The sequence below is a fragment of the Ammodytes marinus genome (genome assembly GCF_949987685.1).
Source record: "Ammodytes marinus genome assembly, chromosome: 3".
NCBI classification, from domain to species: domain Eukaryota; kingdom Metazoa; phylum Chordata; class Actinopteri; order Uranoscopiformes; family Ammodytidae; genus Ammodytes; species Ammodytes marinus.
Window position 1 is genome coordinate 5,509,537 of NC_137232.1, and position 22,209 is coordinate 5,531,745.

A 22,209-nucleotide genomic window follows, 5' to 3' on the forward strand; every position below is an offset into this window, starting at 1 on the left:
TGTGGATGTGGTCTTGAATGCATATAGAGCACAGGGGCTCCCCATGCCTTGGCCGTTGAGTGCCACTCTACCAGGAGTATGGCTACATCATGGGCTGCCTTGAAGCGGATTTCACGGCAGGACATTTGCGCCACGGCTACATGGTCTTCATCATGTACGTTGCGCGGCTCTACAGAGTAAATGTTGCTGCACCTCATCCGGTGGGATGACAGCTGTCTTGTTGATGGCTGCAAGCCCTTAATTGATGAGTACTCTTCGTGACCTTTTTGGTATAAGTCATCCAGTGCTGTAAGCACTGCCTCTGGCGGTCAGTAGGAACGAAATAGAACGATAGTTACGTATGTAACTACGGTTCTATGAGTTCCGGATGACCGCCAGAGTTCTCTGTCACTCAGACTTCTCAGACACCGCGAGAAGATCCAGTTGGAACAGAACCTCTGGTGACTTCCGGAATATATAGACATTCCCGGGGTCACCCAGGTGTCACAGGTGACTTTGTTGGTATAAAGATCTCGACCTGCACATGCGCGCGATGGAACATCCAGTGCTATAAGCACCGCCTCTGGCGGTCATCCGGAACTCATAGAACCGTAGTTACATACGTAACTATCGATCTATTGTTCTCTACTGTGAAGTCTTCTCACCTCCTCTATGTAGACCAGGACACGATCTTCCTTTAGTTCAACGCGATCCACCAACAAGGCACGTTTGAGCTGTGAGGAGACAAGATTCAGCTGAGTTATCATGACATCAACGGCTAAACCAAACACCATATTAAAGTTACCGTCATAACTCACATTCTTCAAAGACTCTGGGTCTGGGACGAATCCAGAGAGCATTTTGATATCCAGGATCACCATGTTCGTGCTTATCTCCTTTCCGTTATATCTGTAAAAGAGAGACACTTTTAGTCTGGTGATTTGGACGCCCCTCCCCATGCAAAGATCGCTTATGCTTGAACCTAGAATAAACTAGCAAGCTGTAAACATTTCTTACATGTCCATCAACCACTTATTTCAGCAGATAATTGTTGGTCAAAGATCACAGTATTCCGTACTCTTTGCTTTGTGTGTCTGTGATGATTACTTACAAGGACTTTAGCTTCAGAGTGAGTTTGGTTTGTTGAGATTTGTCGGTGCAGTCAGCTTCCGGTGTGACACCCACACTGAGAGTGGTGACCTCAGTGGGAGTGGGGACGTTGTAGACAACAGAAATCTGGGACACAAGTTTACAAGGGGCGCATTTTAGTATAAATCAAACGTCCAAAATGTACATTTAGATGATTATTTGACTAAACCTTTAATGGCCATTATCTCAACAATAGTTTTTTCCAATACTCTGAACAAAAAATCTCAACTTCTAAAGCACTCACATCAATATTGGGGCATAGTTATACTAGCGTGATGTTGTGTTTGTGATGGTGTATGTTCATCAAGGGCAAACAAGAGGAGCTGCGTGGGCCACTGACCTGCACTGAAGCACACGCAGTGCCCTTCACCTCCAGGCTGTGCTTTCCTGTGGGTTCTTTCAGCACCTCCTCTTGGTAGAGCAGTTTGTTGTTCTGGTTCACATCAAATGTCAGCTGACCACTGGGAGACTGGACCGACACAGTGCTGGAACCCCCTGGACTGAACACCAGAGTGGAGTAGAGAGCCAGAGCCTGAAGAGCCACCACTGTGTCCTACAACAAACAAACACACACACACACACACACACACACACACACACACACACACACACACACACACACACACACACACACACACACACACACACACACACACACACACACACACACACACACACACACACACACACACACACACACACACACACACACACACACACACACACACACACACACACTTTACATACTTGCATTTAAATGAATGTAAACATTCACTTCGTTTTCCTACGTAGGAGTTCACTGATGTAACTTTCAGGTCTTTCTAAGGGGTAGTTCATTCATAAAGAAATCCATTGACGTTGTAAAACGTGTGGAGTCTGTAGTGAATGGGCCATCAAACTGCTGCTTTCCTTGGTGTTGTTAAATAACTTAGAGACATTTAATAATGTCAGTCTTCCTTTTGAAAACAACATCTACAGGTATGTCTAGCTTATGTGATTTGGAGAACGCTTGTTGTGAAAATCACTTTTTAGGGTTAGGGCTCGAGAGGAGATATTCACTGATTTTGACAAGTTCTCAAAAATACCTGACTCCACCTTTAACTATTACTTCAACAATTGAGGAAAGTGATCCTACATCATGTAATACATTTAACATGTTTTCATGTAGAACACTGTATGTATAGTTTGGGCTCTACCTGTGTGGAGGAGAAGCCTCCATAGTAGTTCTGCTGACTGGACAGCCATCTGACAATGCCGCTGGTGTAGCCCAGGTCTTCAGTAGTAGGAGAGGCACTGAGTTTGGCCAGCAGCACATAGGAACTGATCTCCACAGACAGGGAGGCTGACGTTTCTGTTGCTGTCTGAGACCAGTGGAGGAAACCTCCTAAAGCAGACACACAGGGACAAGAAAAGGTACACATGTGGTTTTCACCATAAGAAGGGCTTTGACCAGGTGTTCTCATAGATTATCTATTTATTTGTTTATTTACATTATTTATTTTCTATTTTGGATATACTATATACTTGTGTAAACATGTACATTTTCTTATTTTGGTGTGTGGAAATATAGCTTACATATAGTAAATATATGTAACAATTTGTAAACAATGTGTTGATATGAAGCCAATCTGATTATTATTAAGCTTTATTTTTTACATACAGAAATAAAGCCTTCATTCATTCATTCATAAGCTACCCTCCCATCAATGAATCCAGAATGAGTTCCTTCAAGAGGATGACTCACCTTGGTTTATTGCGACTGTGTCTAGGTGCTTCAGAAGGTGAGCACGGGTCTCCATGTCTCCTGCCAGGGTGAAGACGTACGCCAGCAGAGCTGCAGTGTAGGTGTTGCTGAGAACACTGATGGACTCCTTCAGGCAAGACAGGCTCTTCTTCACCACGGGATCCTAGAAGAGATTCTATATTATGATAATATTCAACTTTGATCGCTGTGTAAAAACAATTCCTGCAGTCAGGAAATGGCCACAGTGATGCTTAAAAACAGAACAAAATGAGGACACATTGGAAACAAACTAGGAATATTTACACCTACCAATAAGCCAACACAGGCAGAGGCACCACAAACAAATGGAGCAACATCAGTTGGGTTTTGGTTGCATTCAAATTCATTAAGACTAATAAGAGGTTTGTTCTAATTTCCTCATCTTTTTTTTTTAAGAAATAACGCTGACTAAAAAGAAACAACATAATACTATAACAAGCGGCAATATTTAACAGGCAAAGGCTGCTCTTAATGTTTGCCCTTCAGTTGGAAACAGGAAACATAGGAAAATTACAAAACATTCAGTCCAGCGCAAGGCATTGTGGGAAATAAGACGTTGCTACAATACTATTTCTGCCTCTTTTTTTTGTTTTCCAAACAGGATTCTCTACTAAAACCACTTTCAAACAGAGATCAAACTGTTTTAGGATTTTACAAATGTTATACCTGTTTGTATAGCCAGGGAGTACTAAAAGAGTATATAAGACACTTCAAACACAAGTAAATAAAGAAACACAAATACAATGTAATAACATGCAGACTGGGAGGACAAACATTTCTTTCCAACAAAGAGTTCACGGTCAAAACAGCAGGAGATATTCAATAGGAGTCTACTTACAGCTACTGATGAATTCCTCTCCAGGAAGGCAGCGGTGATGTAGGCACTGAGAGTCACTTCATCAGACACACCGCCCTGTACAGAGGAAGCACCAAACCGACATTACCATTACTGTGACTCAACAAACACCCAGGCTGCCATTGTCCCTTGTACATGTCACCATGAATGGGTTGGCTGCTGATGTTGCATTTGAATTAAACTAATGTTGTAACTGATGATGGTGAAAAGGATGATCTGATCTATCTGACATGAAGTTTGATCTAGCGTCAGTCGTTTTCATACAAACTCCAAGGGGACTTTCAGCTCACCTTCATTCTGTTGTTAAAGAGTTTTCCTGATTGTTGGAAACAGCCATTTGGTTTTTGTTTGCTTTCCAGCCAATCCTTACTGTTTTCAATATTCAATGGGTCAATGAAGATGAAAGACTGTGCCCTGGCAAAGGATCTCAGCACAAACGCTGTAAGCCTGAGGATATGGTCAAAACAAAGTTAGAAATTGACTTATAAAATGAGACAACAGGAAGTGCATGAAATGTCAGACTTCATATTTAAGGTTCAAAGCTAAGCTAATTGACGGACTGAGAAATACTTATAAAGATGCCCTTGTTATCAGAAAAATGTAGTGTTATTACTGTAAGATTGTATGAGTTCTAAAGGGATTTGAGAGAGTTAAATCACACGTTCTATATCATCTTCCCTCTGTAGATGATGAAGTATGAAGGCTTTTAAGATAAACTGTATGTCATGTGTCAGTGTCGCTCGCCAAGAAAGCTTCGTATAATTATTCTTTGATCAGTAATGTTCTCACCAAGTGTTCTCCGTTCCGCTCCCAAACGTACTGTAACCATGGCTGTAATGTTTGTAGTTCAGCTGTCTCTGGTAGCCTGTATAACAATAGAAACAGCATCAGTAGTGCATTGATGATAAATTGTCGGACTTTATAAGAGGTTAATGATAAGGTTAATCTGTGGATGCCGGCTCTGTTACCCTTGCTGCCCAGATGTAGAGAAAAACAACATTTTGGAATTGACAAGGCTTTCTTTAAGGCAAGACACTGAAGGTAAATAGGTTAAAACATTTTAACTAAGAGATATCACCATGAAACTCTGCCAGTTGATAACTTACATTAAAACAATTATTTTGTGTATTTAAATTTTTTAAATAAATGTTTGGATACATATTCAATTAATGCTTTATTTAACAAATGATGGGTATATTTGCATTTCGAAGTGTTTGATAAAGCCGGAGTTCATATTTTTATTTCATTTTATAAATCAAAAAATACTATGCACAGGTCTGAAAAATGCATTTTCTGCATGTTTTAAGAACAAAATGTATTAGATATCAGACAATTAAAACCCTATGAACAAATCCTTCTGTATTCTTCAGAATATAGTGCTAAGAAGGATTATGGAAGTTTGAGTTGAGTCTAACTTAATTCCTTAGAAGTTGAGATTGTTGGCTCAGAGTAATGGCCTGGTAGCTACCAGACCATCGTACTTCATTTCATTTGTACAGAAGGTCTGGAACTGCTCTATTTGGCAAACGTTCACTCACTTGGAGGCGGGTGTCTGTTGAAGTTTAAAAATTCGATCTGCCCACTCTGGATCAGCCAACCAATCGCATAACGTTTGGTCTTGATGTATGTCATGAGCCGGCTTCTGACTTCACTACATATTGTAGTCTATGGATCTACCGGTACCTGGCAACGGTAACTTGCTAGAGCCTAACGTTAGTTATTTGGATGAGAAAGGTTGTAGGCGTCCATACTTTCCCGAGCAGATGCACTGGAACACAGACAGGTCGGAACTCGGAACTACCAAATCGGTCATTTCAGAATTCCGAGTATAAAGGAACGCAGCATTCAACTGAAACTGGAGCGTGACTTCGACGTCATCGTTCTCAGCTACTCGCTCTGTTCGCTGATTGGACACTCAGAAATCTGTTCGAGCAGGATCCCACTAATACACTCCAGCCCCAGACTGACTACTGAAGGGAAAATTAAATTTGGGCGGAACTAGGTAGGCCGGCGGAGCCCGGCTAATGGCCTGGGGGTTAAAGTGCGTATTGGAAGTTAGATGCTGCAGTGAAGAATCATATAGGACAAACATTCTAGTATACTATTTTAATATTTGGTTTTATAAATCTATACTAGAAGTGGCCTCTGGAGCCGTTTTTGTGATACAATTTTACTACCGCACCTCAAAAACAGTTTTCGAATGTGACGTAGCAAGGGGTCGACGAACATACTAATCCATAGACTAGCTTGGTGCGAAACAATGGTAATAGGAGGGAGATTGAGTTATGGTGAGAGGAAAATCAGTGGAGTTTCGGTCTGGAGAGTGACTGGCATTAGCTAGAGTTAATGTTAGCTTATGACAGAATGCTGTCCATATTTCAACACTTAATTAACAGTCAATCACTTTACAAGTATAAGGTTATGAAGCTGCATGACGTAACTCCACATTACCTCTTGCATCACTACTGGAACGAGCGAGCGAGAGAGAGCGAGCGAGCTAAAACAGAAATTACGACATTTACCTCATACACCTTTTGTTCGATAGGTGCCTGTGTGGGAAAGCCAATGAGCTCAGCTGAGCAGAGCGTGTGCTGCAGGGACGTGGATACCTTCTGGGCTCTGGTGGAGACGCTAAACCCTAGACCAGACATAACATACTTGACTCAGTATCAGGTTTACTTTTGAGCCCCTTAGTGCTCCAGATAGCATACCTGAGCTTCAGACAGGAGCATGGCCCTCTGCAGGCCAGCATACACGAGTATTTCAATCAGTATAACCCACAACAGAAACTACTTTCTCCAATTAATTATTCCACACCTTGCAGCTAATGTGTCCACAGGAATTGTCCGATTTTTTTCTACAATTAGAATATAAGCCTGAGGGCCAAAGTAAAGTAAATGAAGTACATCTTGATGCAGAGTATTGATAAATCCGACCAACTTAACATTTAGAAGAGTCTTCTAAATATTATGTTGGTTGGATTGATCAATTTAAACTTGTGAGCAAGTATTTTAGTAGACCAACATATGTATGATTGAAAATCAATATTTCTAGATGCAGAACAGCAGAAATGATACATTACAATTGAATTGGAATACTTCTGTTTTTCCATTTTCCATGTGATCACTACTTGTAAATGATATATAGATTATCAGTGGATATTGTGTGCCTGTCCCCAGGCACTTCTGCTATACAGCTTACCTTATATTGTGTCCAGAAGAACCGGGTATAAGCTTCATATTAATCATTTCATTGATAAATTAATCACAACCACAAAGTGTCACACCATAACATTTTATGCAGTTTAAAACGTATATATTTTGAACACATGCTTTATAAATTATAAGGGTCTTCATGCTGCAAAAGCAAGACTAATAAATGTCATGTACCTATACAAATGTTTAATGTATTTTATATTTATGAATTACAGTTATTACATCAAAGCACGATAAGTAAACATGTAAAGTAAGAGCTTACCAATAAATCACAAATGTATACAGCTTTTTAAAATATATGTTTGGTTTAACGTATATATGGTCAAAATGGAAGATTAACCAATTTAAAATGAGAATGCACTCATAATAGCATACCTCCCAGTATAGCTGTTTAATCCTCATATTTTATTAAGAGAAAATGTTAAATTTTGTATCTGGCTCTAGATAAAACTACCCCCAATCCTCAGGTGTTTCCAGAACAAGACTTTATTACAAAACACAAAACTAAACAAGTAACCGTATCCTTGGTCTGTGGCTCAATTCTTTACCAAATTTAGTCAAAATCTATCTTAGCTTTTTGAGATGTCTAACAAACAAACATGACTGAGTACGTCACCTATTTGACTGTAATCAACAAGATTATGAATTGAGTACTGATCTGACTTTGTCTAGACTTATAATAATCACTATCTGAAAACGGGAAACCAAATTGTGTGCTTGAGTTGTGTGAAGCTGTGACTGCCAGGCGAGTCCCAGGCTGCTCCATCTTCAGAGATCTTCTCACAGGTTCTGGAAAGGCAGCAGGTGCACGGTGCAGTGAAGAACCAGCTCTGCTCTCTCCTAGAGTCTTTAGTTATGTGGAGTCTGTCCCTCTCAGAGAGTCCCCCAGGGCCAAGGTGCTAGGGGACGGACATTATGTAAGAATCCGTTTAGTGATATTATAGTATAAACATGATGGATAATATTTAGGGACTGACTGAAGCTGCTCACTGTAGCTGCGATGGCTTGACAGGGTGGCATTGTCACATTATAGCTTCCTCTCATCTGCCATAATGTTTGAAATGCAGGACAGCCAAGTTGAGTCTGTGGAAAAGCAAATTGTGTAGATCAGAAGTTGAACATATAAGTTATCCCAGACAAGTACATACAGCATGTAAACATTTTAAACCCTAATTTACTGTGTGAAGTGCTGAGACAACGCTGCCATAATGTGGAAGAAAATTAACATTAGCTAATAAAATGCCAGAGTATGAACATACAATACATGTAGGTTTGGGTTGATTCAGATCACAAAGTTAAACACGAATGCAGTATTATAACAGCCATGTATTTAATTCTCTTCATGGGGGTTATCCTCTTGTTAGTCATTTGAAAACGCTTTGTAGATGTTTTTTCGGGCTCAACGAGCAGATATAAATGATTATTAGGCCTACATGATGGAGCTGCTGCACAATTTAACACATGTTTATAACATAGTTTTCTCATCTGCATCATGGGCAGCTTATCTACGGGTCTGTCTTCAGAAACATGTCAACATGTATGTTGCGTGCAGGGGGAATACGTGCTCACATTTATTTATTTGGATCTTGATTAGCCACTACAAAGGCAGCAAATGCTCTATAGGGTCAACACATGCTAACATTACATCCTGATGTAAAACTAGTATGATATGAAGGTGCTAATGTCCCAGCAAAGTAGACATACAGCCACAGCGTGTCTGATTTTTATTTTAGCATCACGAGTAGCCTATATCAATATATTTTGCTGACTCAATGTCCCCGGCTAGCGCCAGTATTGTTTAAACTGATTAACGGAAGGAGTCATTGGTCAGCCTTCGTATTTGAGGTTAACAGTTAATTATAATCATGTAAAATATTGCATTATGCCTTATAAAATGGCCCATCTTACAAAAAAGGATGCCAACCAACTTTAGCCGTTTTGACCTGTTAGCTAGTGGGTTAGCTAGTATGCTGCCTAACAATAAATGACCACACGTTGCTTTTCATCATTGAAATTATTATGCCGACTACATGGGAGTTTAAAAACATTCGCTAACAAGACTTACAGTTCATAGTTTCCGTGGGTTTAAATATGTGACGGCCCCGTGTCCTAGTAGGTCTGTGTCCGTGACCATCGGTCCAGCGTCGGCCGCAGCTCCGGACGATGAAGCAGCTCAGCTGTTTATTAAACCACCGCAGGCCCTGGTGTTGTTATCCTGAACTTTACCGTGTCACCCACACATAAGCCTCCTGTCTAAAATGATCGGGAAACCACCGTGTGTTTCGTGAGGGAGGCGGCGGCGCCAGAGATGTAGTTCCGTCTCTTCACGTGTAAACATACCAAGGCTCAAAGCTAGCTAGCTAGCACTGCTTATTTTCTGTCACAGAAACCGTGGACTACATTTATTCTAAGGCTGGAGTACACTATACTTCTCCTTTACTGTAATGTAAAATACAATGCAATGTAAAACTACAGAAAAAATACGAGCACACTAAGTGACACATCTTCAATTCACTACGACCTACTACTGCCTGCACGTAGATGCATTCCCGTTAGGTCAGCGTCCCCTTGCTACGTAATATGACGCGTTTGACGTAGGGGGTTAAAAAAAAGAACTTTGTAGGAGCTTAGCTCAAAACAGCCACTTTGATCTCGGAATCAACATTCTTATGTTTTGAAAAACAAAAAAAATCCTGCATATTATTTTTCAATGGGGATATCCATAATAGATTATGTATACATCTAGGAATATTTTTAACTTCCAATACGCACTTTAAGATGTGGAAACTGCAGTGTGAGCGATTAATGCACCACAGATCTTCTTCAAGTGTATTTTTTATGCACCAGACTAATACAAATCATAGATTTGGCAATTTAAGGGTCTCAACAGCTTATGTCTTTGTTATACAAAGTGAGCTGACACTCACCACTTTTAAGGAAGTTGGTAGCCTTTTCCTTGATGGCTGGGGTTAGCTGCTGTGTGTTTTGCAGGTACTCGAGGATGTAGATGTTGGGGGCAAGGAGCGCCATGTTCTGCTCACCACAGCCATACGGCATCTGCAACAGCCCATCCAGGTTCTTCAGGGCTCGGCCCAGAATATCACCTGCACAAGAACACTGACTCACTACACTGCAAACATCAAAAATGGTTCCAAGTATAGTGGTCTTATTTCTAGTCAAAATATCTCATGACACTTAACATAAGACACAATCACCTAACAAGGAACATTTCAGTGAGACATAGGGACTTGTAAATTCAATACGCTTGAGTTAAAAATGAGGATTACAAGGCTGGCTTACTATGACACACATGTTCTTCCTACTACTAGTTACAAACGTTCAATATGAGTGTTTATAGCTAACTTCAAGATAATCTCATTTTAAGATGCTAAAATATCACTTAATAATCTTATTTCAAGAAGGTGAGTATTTTAAATCTAGAACGGTGCCACTAATGTATAACTTGAAACAAGTTAAAGGAGAAGTAGGTGATATAATTCTTTAAGCTAACTTCCTCTCAGTGACTGCAGTTAGCAGTCCCCTCCCTCGTCCCTACGTCACAACCACATGAATACGCAGCCGTCTTCACCAGATAGTGCCGTGATGGAGAGCAGCGAGTCATCGTTCATGTGCAGTTGTGCACAGAGACCCGCCTCTTTATAACGCTCTGTCTCCTGATTGGATAAAAACAAGAACATTTTAACTAGCAATTACTGCAAAGCTGAACGACTGGGAGACCTGTGTTATGAACTGCGCATATTGTTTAAGTGATTGCTATATGAATTTAGAGACATTTAACATGTAAAATATCACTTACTTCTCCTTTAAATTACACTGAATTTTCACCTGTTACATTGGCAGATGTTAATTTTCTTACACCTTATATTGCTTGTTTGTTTCTTATCTAATTTTTTATTTTTTTTGGCTTTTATCAGACAGATTTGAACTTGGTATGCTGCGTCGAGGACTGAGCCTCTAACCACTACACCACAAGCGCCCCAGTTTCTTAACTCATTTTTCAAAAAGCATTGTTCCTAGTGTAAGACTGAACATGCAACCTGACCCTTTAATTTCCTGATGGACCTGAAATTCACAGATAATAAAATTGTAGTTCAGATTACCCAGGACTGATAGTGAAGCCCGGGCAGATCCGTCAATCATGTTTTTAGGCAGCTCTATGTCGATTGCATCCGTCATAGCATTCCCTGTGTACAGACGGAGAACAAACATGTTATCAGCAAAAAAACTAATGGATGTCAATGTCATTTAGATTTAATGGATGGTTTGTGGATCATGAATTAGAACAGGTCAACCTGAAAATAAGATAAGAAATGAACAAGAAAAGCTTCCTGGGGCATGATCAGTTCTATAATAATAATTGTCAATCAATAATCATAAACCATACTAACCCTTTGGACAGAGCAGCCAGTTGTAGGTCTTTGTCATCTCAGTTCCTTCAGCCTGGGAGGGAAGTAAATAATCTGAGTTCCAGAGTTTCAGACTTGTGCAACCAATAAACTTTCTCTTTGCGTTTTTTAAATTTTTTTAATGTATTTTTTTTGGCATTTTTATGCTTTATTGATAGTGTAGAGACAGAGGTGAAATGGGGCAGAGAGGGGAGTGACATGCAGAGAACGACCGCGGGCTGGAATCGAAACCCGGGTCCGCTGCTGGCCGAGGCCCATGGGGGGGACGCCCTACCAACTGAGCTAAGGGCGCCCCCGTCTTTGGGTTTTTGTTTTTGATATTCTTTTTTTTTAATTATGGTTTTTATTGTTTCCTCGATCAGAAATCATTCAGCAGAGTTTTACATTTTTGTTTACCAAGTAACAAAAACCTCAGCATAAAAACACAACATCAGCATGTGTTTATAAAATAAAATAAAAATGGAAAGTCTACCTTAAATTAGATGATGCAAGTGAGCGATATCAGTACATTGCACATAAACATATATCCTTATGCATGTCTTCATGCAAGCACACATTGTGTTTATAACATACCAACCTTTACTATGAGAGAGCGTGTGACCACATCAATACGACCTCTCTCTGGCACGCTAACAATCTCATTGTCACATGAAGTGTGGGACGCCACAGCCTCAGCAGTCACAGACACATTCACAACCCCTAAAACAGGTCAACAGGTATTAAATCTTAATTAGAGGATGAAAAAGAATACAAAGGTTGTGCTGTGGAAATGGAAACAGCCTTTGTCACCCTTTAACATTATACATCAGTTCAGATAAAAGTTTGAGCCTCACCTAAGGCTGAGGGGGCCATGGTCCAGCTGAGAGTCTTGCGCTCACTGCCACACAAACAGGATGTGTACTCGTTACCAGAGATGGGGGTCAGAGTGAAATCTACAGAGGAGGCTGGAGTCACAGTGACCTATTAAAGAGAGACAACAAAATATGTTGTTTTAATACACTCTAAATATGAACATGTATCAGCTTGTTAGCATTGCCATTATTAGCATGGTAGGATGCTGGCATTAGAATCCAAGTTGTGTAAAAAGCTTTCATTACCATGATACAGCTGGACAGGTAGTTGAAGACAGTTGCCTTCAGTTCAAAGTGCTCCCCTCGGATGATGGAGTAGGGCAGGCTGAGCTCGAGGAAGAATGGCTGGAAGACGTTGATCTCTTTACGAGGAGCCAAGCCAAAACCCAGCGGAGACAGACAGAAAGCCTCTGTCTCCCAGGTGGTGATGGTGTCTGGGACTGTGAGGGACACATCCTTGGTTCCAGAACCTCTGAATCAGCAGATACACACAGACACATTCAGTGGACTGGAAAATGTATTAAAACAACTCAACATTAGTCAAAGTATAACAATGTGAGCAGGTGATTGAAGTGTACGATTTACTGCAGTATAGTTACTGTAACTTCAAATTTCTTGATAAAATGTTGAATCTTGAGATTTTTTTAAAGCTCTAATATTTTTCATGTTCCTGAGATTTCTTATGCAAAATAAATAGCATATCCTTGAACATGATTCACATTAGCCCCAAACATCTTTTTTTGCAATTCAAAATCTTTATGAAACGTGGCTTAGTTTCACTCAAATTCAAAAATGTCAAAAAACCACTCAATAACAAATTTTCCCCTATTTCATGACCATCAAAACCAATGCCGGCGAAAGCTCACCCTACTTCCACCAGGTCCCATATCCAAGTCTCAGGGAAGAAAGCGCGAACTGTCTCTATCGGCGCAGGTCCAGCCCTACCACCCCCTCCAGCACCTCCACTACCACTACCAGCAGCACCAGAAGGACCAGGTACACCTCCTAATCTTGCACTGTGCATTCTATAATGTAAACCTGAAAAGAAAATATTCATAATTCAATATTTATCTTGACAGAGTACATACACAGCTTGCTTAATGCTGGTACTGTAAATATGCAGCAGCTACACTTGACACTTGAGCAAAGAAAAATATCATAGTCACCATGGCGGCGACCATGGTGGTATTCTCTTCCTTTGTAATTGAGGCATGACGGAACTCGAATAACCAGGTTTGTTGCCATCTTCAGTCCTACATTCTAGATCATTCAACAACATAAAGGCTGAGAAGTATCATATATTATACATATTATATCATTAAAGGATTTAACTATATAAAATAAAATAAAAATAAAGATCATATATTCTTTATATTGAATACAAATGATTGTGCAGGACATACCTGGAACACTTTATGAGCGTCGTCTTTGTTGCCATCCCTGGGGTATGGCAAAACGTATCTTCTTGGTCTCACATGCAAGCATTCTTCAGAGTCTTGAACCTCGTGTGGAATATTGGATGACTTTCGGACAGGCAACAAGTCAAATATCTAAAAAGAAAAATGTGTGGTTCAACAAAACAAAAATGGTTTGGGAAAAGCTGACAAATAGATCGTTATTGGGGTTCACACTTTTGTCCTAAAACGTGGCCATTTTACTGCAGTATAGCTGAGTTGGTTACTTTGTAGATAAAGCTAACAAAAAATAAAATAAACCATGACACTAGGATATAGTTTAGAAGATTTAACCTGTAGCCTCTGGGTGATGTTAACAGTGCAACATATTATTCAAGGGGCATGTCAATGATTTATACATCTATTTATGGTTTACTCCAGCATTTACCTTTTCTGCCTCCAGAGTCTTCCCTGGCTCCTTGATGAGGACACTCTGGTCGACAGCGCTCACACCACACAGGGAGTCTGGCTGGGCCTTCACCTGCAGGGTGGTTTGCTCTCCTGGGACAGCTGAGGATGGAGAAAACTCCAGAGACACCTGACACATACAGAAAACACACACTGTTCTATCTGGATCGAAGAGCAGTAGTATAAGATGACAACCAATGATCTTTTCAACTCAACACAAATATGTATAGTATTGATAAGGTCTTTTTATTTAAAGGTCACACATTTTCTTCTCCATTTTCAGTTCATTTTCAGGTATACTTCTTACAGTTTGGCTGAATGTTCTCTTTTTAGCTTGTTATGGTCTGTGTGTAAGTATATATATTGCCATAAATAGTGAATCTTATATATTTCTATAAATGGTACATCATCTTCCAACAAGTGATTTAACTGTCAAAATGTTTTGACCTTAGTCTTATGATAGATAAAGTCAGGTTCTTTATATCTGAGATAGTATGTACTGGAGACTAAGATCACGCCAAAGTATGTTTGTTATGGCTCACTATGTTAACCCTGATAATATCTATATTAAGTAGGATGAGGTTTGTGCGTTAATAGATTTTGCTTTATCTTCTGAAGCAAGACTGCCTTGCTTCAGTCAATTGTACAATACCAATGCTCGACTGTCTCTCGACTCATGTTTGCAAACATTTTAAGACAAATTTATCTGTATTCAAGCTTTGGCTGTATCCCATTACAGAGACCGCCTCCTTGGTAGGAGGCGGTCTCGCGGTCTATGAAGGCTATAGCCTATGAAGGCCGATTCGAAGGCCGAACCAGGGCCGAACGAGCGTTTTTAAACGGGACGGTCTCCGCAGGTCTCCGTTTACGAGCATTTCCGGTTTGCATAACAAGCCGTTACCTTGCGTGAGGACTCGCCGCTCCTGTGCTGCCTAGCAACCCTGATAGCTGCCAACGGAAACAGCCTTGTCAACAGAGGAAAAAAGAAAAAGAAGTTGCCTACCAGACGAAAAGAAAAAAAAGTACAAGAAAAAAAGAAAGGAAGATAAAAGTTAAGAAGATGGAGCAACACGTTGCTGTTTTGTTATTTTTTATTTTATTGTATGCCATCTCTGAAAAAAACGCAACGAATCATGGGATATGTTGGGCTGCGAAGGATACATCTGATGCAGCCTTCAAAACCGTGAAACGAAGGCTGCATTTCACGGCTGCATATGAGGAGCCTTGCAAGGAGCCTTGCAAATGGAACAACCTTTGCGCGCCGCTATGACGCAATCGGTCTTCAAATGCAGCCTTCGTAGACCGCAACCCCTGAATCAAGATACAGCCATTGTGTCAACTGGTATTTGATTGCCAACTTCTTACCCTAACTAGAAGCTGATATTTCAGTTCCACGACAAGCCTCAGTCTGAAACATTTTAGATTCTCTTCAAGCCCTGCCTTCCAAAAATGTCAGCCTGCACTGATTGACCCCAAGTCTAACTGCTTGTTTGCATCTAACTGCCAGTTATAGATATGATTATCGCAGGTGGAGGTGTGGCTCATCCCTTATGACATCATAAGGGGAGAGAAATCTGACTGAGGATTTTGAACATAGGTTTTCAGAAAAGGTTTAAGAAAAGGTTTTCAGAAAATAATAAAGGGTTGTTTTTGCTCATACTTTGGGAGTCACATTCTTCTTGTCATACTGACCTTGTGGCTGAAGCATTTCTCGGTGGAGAAGTCAGCAGAGTGTGCGACCACGTTGTCACTGGGGAGAACTGCGTAAGCCACAACCTGGACGTCTGGTGCCATGTCTGGAGTCACTCTCAACTTAAAGGACACCTCACCCTCATTCACTGAGACAACACCACACTTGTTATGTACAACAGTCATCATTCACATACCACCAGAATCAATCAAGATGTACTGAAGATCCAAAAGCAACTGGCCCTGCTAACTTCAAGGGTCATTTTATGACGTCACCCTTTTCCCACCTGATTTATCTTGGACTTCAACCCGTTTAGATCCTTGCTTGACAATGGTTCCTCTGGTTAAGACCTTGGGAATTTGAGAGAAAATGACACAAAGAATGAGAACTGTAACAATACTTATTTCTCTTTGAAAGTAGATAAGAACACTGTCTGCTCTTCAGGTTTATATTAAGGGTTTGCCGTACAAGTTCAGTGTGTAAGACATCAATGAGTGGTTGCTTGGCCAAAAAGAAAAGATCTCAGGGCTTTCTCACTAAGCAAGTTCAACCTTTCTCTAGCTGTCTTTGAGATCCCTGCCTCTACTAAAACAAACATTGGTTAATAATTGGTCTCCTAAAGCTGGTAGGAGACCAATTAACCAGCTTTAGGCTAGGCTAGGCTAGGCTAGGCTAGGCTAGGCAAGGCAAGGCAAGGCAAGGCAAGGCAAGGCAAGGCAAGGCAAGGCAAGGCAAGGCAAGGCAAGGCAAGGCAAGGCAAGGCAAGGCAAGGCAAGGCAAGGCAAGGCAAGTTTATTTATAAAGCAAATTTCGGACACAAGGCCATTCAAGGTGCTTTACAGATGCAAAAACAAAAACACATCAAGAATAGAGCACACATTAAAAAAAAATACATAAAAAAGCGAATGAGAAACATGAATATAAATAAAACATAAAATAATTAAAACATTTTAAAAGAATAAAAATAAATAAAAATTTAAAATTACAGGTTAAAACGGAAACAGTAAAGTCTTCAGACCTGATTTAAAAGAGCCGAGTGTTGAAGCGGACCTCAAGTCCCCTGGAAGTTTATTCCAGAGCTTTGGTGCATTAAAACTGAAGGCTGACTCTCCCTGTCTAGTCCTTACTCTGGGGACTGTCAGTAGCCCAGTGTCAGACGATCTGAGAGCTCTGACTGGTTTGTATGGGATCAGCAGGTCAGCGATGTATTTGGGGCCTAAACCATTTAGGGCTTTATAGACCAACATCAATATTTTAAAATCAATTCTTAAAGTGACAGGAAGCCAGTGTAAAGACCTAAGAACTGGGGTAATGTGATCCACTTTTTTGGTCCTAGTGAGGACTCGAGCAGCAGCGTTTTGAATTAGCTGAAGCTGTCTGATTGACTTTTTAGGAAGGCCTGCAAAGACACTATTACAGTAGTCAAGTCTACTAAAAATAAATGCATGGACAAGTTTTTCTAAGTCCTGCTGAGACAGTAGCCCTTTAATTCTTGATATATTTTTAAGGTGGTAGTAGGCTGACTTAGTAATTGATTTAATGTGTTTTTTGAAATTCAAGTCTGAATCTATGACTACTCCAAGATTTCTAGCTTGGTGTGTGCTTTCTAACATAACAGATTTAAGCTGTGCGCTGACTTTTAATTGTTCATCCCTGTTACCAAAGGCAATTACTTCAGTTTTGTCTTTGTTTAATTGAAGAAAGTTTTGGCACATCCAGTCATTGATTTGTTCAATGCACTTACTTAGTGCTTGGATCGGACTGTAGTCTCCTGGTGATATGGTTATGTACATTTGTGTGTCGTCTGCATAATTATGGTAACATAATTTGTTCTTGTTCAGCTTTAGTTACCAGGACTTGCTCAGTAGTAGTGATACTATCCTTTCTGCAGTTGGACAACAACCCACCCGCTTATAGTGGTCACTGGTCAGTGGTCAGCGTTGCCAGGTCCGCTTTTTATAAGCGACTTTGGGCTTGTTTCTCAAGAGCAGTCACTGACACAGGGCTTTAAACAGCAACGTCTAAGGGAGGGCTCCGGTCTCACCTTGCAACTCAGTGGCTATTGCTGCAGTTGGTGTAGGCTACTCACAATTTAAAGAACCCAGTTCCGCCGTTGTAAACGGACGGAATATGGCTCTGACCCGCTCTGACTACGGCGATAGGAGGTGATGACATACATTCTCGAATGCTAAAAATTCTACTCGCCCGCCGTAGCTGACCTCTCAAACCGTGGCGACTCGCAATGAAACTGAAAGTAGATATAATATCGCCAATGAAAACAGACGGTCAAAACAGTGTCCAAATGAGCTAAAATCCAATATACAATAAACGGTAACATAGCACCCTTATTTTCAGGTAAGCTCTAATTGATTATTAATTAATTTTTTCCAAACGTTTACATATTTTGAGGCAGAGGATCCCTCCGACGCTCTCTGCCCGGCTCATCTGACAGCCGTCAGATGAGCAACTGCTCTATTAGCACTCCTCTCACTTGGAGGCGGGTGTCTGTTGAAGTTTAAAACTATTGGATCTGCCCAGTGCCACTTTGGATCAGCCAACCAATCGCATAACTTTTGGTTGTGACGTATGTCAAGAGCCGGCTTCTGACGGTGCGTTCCAGTTGTACTGGGAACTCGGAAATTTCCGACTTCACTACATATTGTAGTCTATGGATCTACCGGTACCTGGCAACGGTAACGTGCTAGAGCCTAACGTTTAGTTATTTGAATGAGAAAGGTTGTAGGCGTCCATACTTTTGCGAGCAGATGCACTGGAACACAGACAGGTCGGAACTAGGAACTACCAAGTCGGAAATCTCCGAGTTCCGAGTATAAAGGAACCCAGCATTCAACTGAAACTGGAGCGCGATTTCGACGTCATCGTTCTCAGCCACTCGCTCTGTTCGCTGATTGGACGGCCGGAAATTTTCCTGAGCTCGAACACATGAATTCACCGCAACCCCAGACTGAAGGGAAAATTACATTTGGGCGGAAGTAGGTAGGCGGGCGGAGCCAGGCTAGTGTTAGGTGGCACCCCTAAATCTCAATGGAATTCCTCAAAACTTCTACTGACAACTAATGACACTTACCAGATACATGACATCCACAGAGCCCTGAGCCTCTCCAACGACAGTGTATTGGATGATGATGTCCTCTTGTTTGTCACAGGGAAGGGCTTCCTCTTTCTTCTTCACCACCAGGGAGCTGGCAGTTTTTGTGTGCGGAGAAGAAACTTGGACCAAAGATATCATGTGATTTCCAACCTCAAGGAACTCAGTCCTATAAGCACCGTATGTCAATGTTGGCAAGCTGCTAACCTAGAATGCAGAAGAAAAACACTGTATATGAGCTCACAGTGGATGTGATAGAAGCAAAGTTGACAAGAGTGAATTTAGTCTTTGCATCAAAGCCAATATGGCCACTAGTCTCTATTGTAGCATGTTGGTCATTGGAAGCATGTTGAGAAACCATTTAAGATTTAAACTTTTTGGCAGATAATAGCGTTTGTGCTTCTTCTTACTTACACGCAGGTTGATGTCCCCTTTCAGGTCAGCTGTGCTAATTGAAAAAGACGCAAAGCCATTGCTTTCAGTTGTGAGATTCAGTAGCCGACGTGAGGACCATCTTTCACCCTCAAACAGGAACAGTGGCATGTCAGCAATGGGTGTATTATTGTAATGAACTGCTTTAACCTGTTGGAAGCACAAAGAGAAGTCACTGAGAATGCAAAGTCCTTCAGTTTCACTGTATACAGAAACCCACTGAAAAAGTGACAATTACGTGCACTTACTTTTCCTTCCACATTTGCTCCTTTCTCATAAACTTTTGGCGTGTCAAAAAAGGAGAGCCTTCCAATCACATAAGAAATCCCTATTCTCTTCGCTTGTGTGTGTGAAATACCTGTACAAGAAGCATCCATTTTACAATCATGTGTAAGACATATTGTTAACACTCATGTCATTGTAACTTTTTAAATAAATAACTCTCTCTTAAAGAGGGGTTATGGGTTGAAGGGATATCTACTGCAATAGACAACAGGGAATATACAGTTGGGGTTTTTATCGACCTAAAGAAGGCTTTCGACACAATTGACCATGGTATACTCTTGGAAAAAATGGAAAGATATGGTGTAAGAGGCATTGCTCATAACTGGCTTAAAAGTTACCTTGATGATAGAGACCAATATGTGCATATGTATAATGTAGACTCTGACTTGCAAAAAGTAACGCATGGGGTCCCACAGGGCTCTGTGCTGGGTCCTAAACTTTTTATTATGTACATTAATGATTTATGTGACGTCTCGAAATTACTAAAGTGTGTTTTGTTTGCGGATGACACCAGTTTGCACTGCTCTGGAAAAGACCTTGAGCAGCTCCTGGATGCAGTGGAAAACGAATTAACAATTCTAAAGAAGTGGTTTGACATTAATAAGCTGTCTTTGAACCTAAAAAAAACAAAATTTATCATCTTTGGCAATAAGAAAATTAATGAACAGGCTAAACTTAAGATTAATGATGTTGAAATTGAGCGTGTAAATGAAAATATTTTTTTGGGAACCATAATCGATAATAAACTTAACTGGAAACCACAGATAAATAATATAAAATCAAAAATATCAAAAACCATTGCAATATTGTATAAAATGAAAAATATTTTAAATCAGAACTCACTATATATATTGTATTGCTCCCTCATTCTTCCTTACATCACTTACTGTGTTGAGGTATGGGGTAACGCATATAAAACAAACATCAACCAAATTTTTTTACTGCAAAAAAAAGCCATAAGAATTGTAAATCATGCTAACTATTATGCATCAACAAATCCTCTTTTCATTAAACTCCACGCCTTGAAATTAGAAGATCTAGCTGTCCTTAGAACGGCAGTTGTAATGTACAAGGCACATCACAGAACACTTCCGCACTGCATCCAGGAGCTGTTTGGGGCTAGAGATGGTCACTACCAATTAAGAGGCGCACATATGTTTAGAAGTGCAGGGGCAAGAACGGACACTAAGAGTAGGTGCATTTCCGTTAAAGGTATCAACCTATGGATCCAATTGGACTGTGAACTAAAAACGTGCAACTCTATTAAAAAATTCAAAAGGAATTTCAAAACCAAGGTAATAGAAAGATATAAAGCGTCATTATGACTTTGTTTTTGCTTTGTTTTAGTTTTTTTTGTTGTTTTTCTTTTTTTCGAATTATTATATTGTATTATGTGTTGTGTTATATTATGTTATCTTATCTTATGTTGTATTCATGGTAAATAATGTTTATAGTATATTATATTCATATTTATGGTATATTTATAATATTGTGTCATCTTATGTTAGATTGTATTATGTTATATTGTATCTTATTATATTATATTATGTTCTGTTATGTTATGCTATGTTGTGTAAGCGTAGAAAATGATATATTTTAGAGGTTAAAATATGAATATATATATTATATTTTTAGTGTATTATATTTATAGTATTATATTATATTATGTTATATTGAATTATGTCATATTGTATCTTGTTGTATTGTATTATATTCTATTATGTATTTGCAGAGAGTTATATATTTGTAAACGTTAAAAAAAAAATATATATATATATATATATAGTATATATACAGTATATGTATTTTTCTTTTATATATATAATTAATAATGGTAAATGAAGGTGTTAATAATGAACTTACTATTATTGTAAAAAGGGTCGGCATAATAAGCCTCGGCTTCAGCCTAGACCTTTTTGGCCATTATTTTTTAATTTTTTTATTTATTTTTATTTTTTTATTGATCGCATGTGATGTGCTTTGATGGACCGAAATAAATATTTTTACCACTACTACTACTACTACTACTACTACATATATTTAGACTTGCCTGTCCCCTCTTCTAGTACATCAGCCTTGATGTCCAGGGAATCTCGTAGAATCTTTTTGTCAAGCTTTTTGAAAGTGGACGACTTGATGTGAAAAGTGGCACAGCCTTTCTTGTCCGTCTAAAGAGTACAATCCAGTAAGATGAAATAAAATGAAAAAGTGAATGGAAAGCATATCAAACTTTATAACCAAATTGCATACAACGACATAACCAAATTACTCCTCAACACATGCATTTAAACTTTAAACTGCTGACAGCACTTTTTCACCTCTTACATTCGTTCACCTTTTCATACATTTCATTGTTATTTTCACTTTTAACATGATATATAATTTTATTTAACGGTTTGTTAGACATACAGTTCTGTTTGAAAGTATGTGAGCCCCTAGTTTTACCTAGTTCAACCATGATCAATTAATTTTATCAATACCAGCATTTTTTATATTAGATAACAGGTGTGTGTTTATCAATTCCACATTTTCTTTTATATATTATTTATTTGATATTATATATTTTCAATA

General features: G+C 39.6%; 1 protein-coding gene across 1 annotated transcript in view; it reads right to left on the bottom strand.

Annotated features, from left to right (window-relative positions):
• Nucleotides 1-22,209, bottom strand: part of LOC307271285 (alpha-2-macroglobulin-like) — a gene marked incomplete at both ends in the record, with an annotated part of 36,330 nt that overhangs the window by 6,814 nt on the left and 7,307 nt on the right. Inside the window, 25 exons of the mRNA XM_080053694.1 lie at nt 645-713; nt 798-888; nt 1,091-1,215; nt 1,469-1,681; nt 2,325-2,512; nt 2,873-3,035; nt 3,750-3,824; nt 4,058-4,214; nt 4,557-4,632; nt 9,910-10,086; nt 11,104-11,187; nt 11,392-11,443; nt 11,987-12,108; nt 12,243-12,369; nt 12,507-12,732; nt 13,127-13,298; nt 13,391-13,520; nt 13,664-13,810; nt 14,103-14,252; nt 15,815-15,960; nt 16,099-16,162; nt 18,901-19,128; nt 19,336-19,503; nt 20,709-20,770; nt 21,689-21,806. Coding sequence (XP_079909820.1) covers nt 645-713; nt 798-888; nt 1,091-1,215; nt 1,469-1,681; nt 2,325-2,512; nt 2,873-3,035; nt 3,750-3,824; nt 4,058-4,214; nt 4,557-4,632; nt 9,910-10,086; nt 11,104-11,187; nt 11,392-11,443; nt 11,987-12,108; nt 12,243-12,369; nt 12,507-12,732; nt 13,127-13,298; nt 13,391-13,520; nt 13,664-13,810; nt 14,103-14,252; nt 15,815-15,960; nt 16,099-16,162; nt 18,901-19,128; nt 19,336-19,503; nt 20,709-20,770; nt 21,689-21,806 — 3,330 coding nt within the window. The remainder of the gene's footprint in view (nt 1-644; nt 714-797; nt 889-1,090; nt 1,216-1,468; nt 1,682-2,324; nt 2,513-2,872; nt 3,036-3,749; nt 3,825-4,057; nt 4,215-4,556; nt 4,633-9,909; nt 10,087-11,103; nt 11,188-11,391; nt 11,444-11,986; nt 12,109-12,242; nt 12,370-12,506; nt 12,733-13,126; nt 13,299-13,390; nt 13,521-13,663; nt 13,811-14,102; nt 14,253-15,814; nt 15,961-16,098; nt 16,163-18,900; nt 19,129-19,335; nt 19,504-20,708; nt 20,771-21,688; nt 21,807-22,209) is intronic.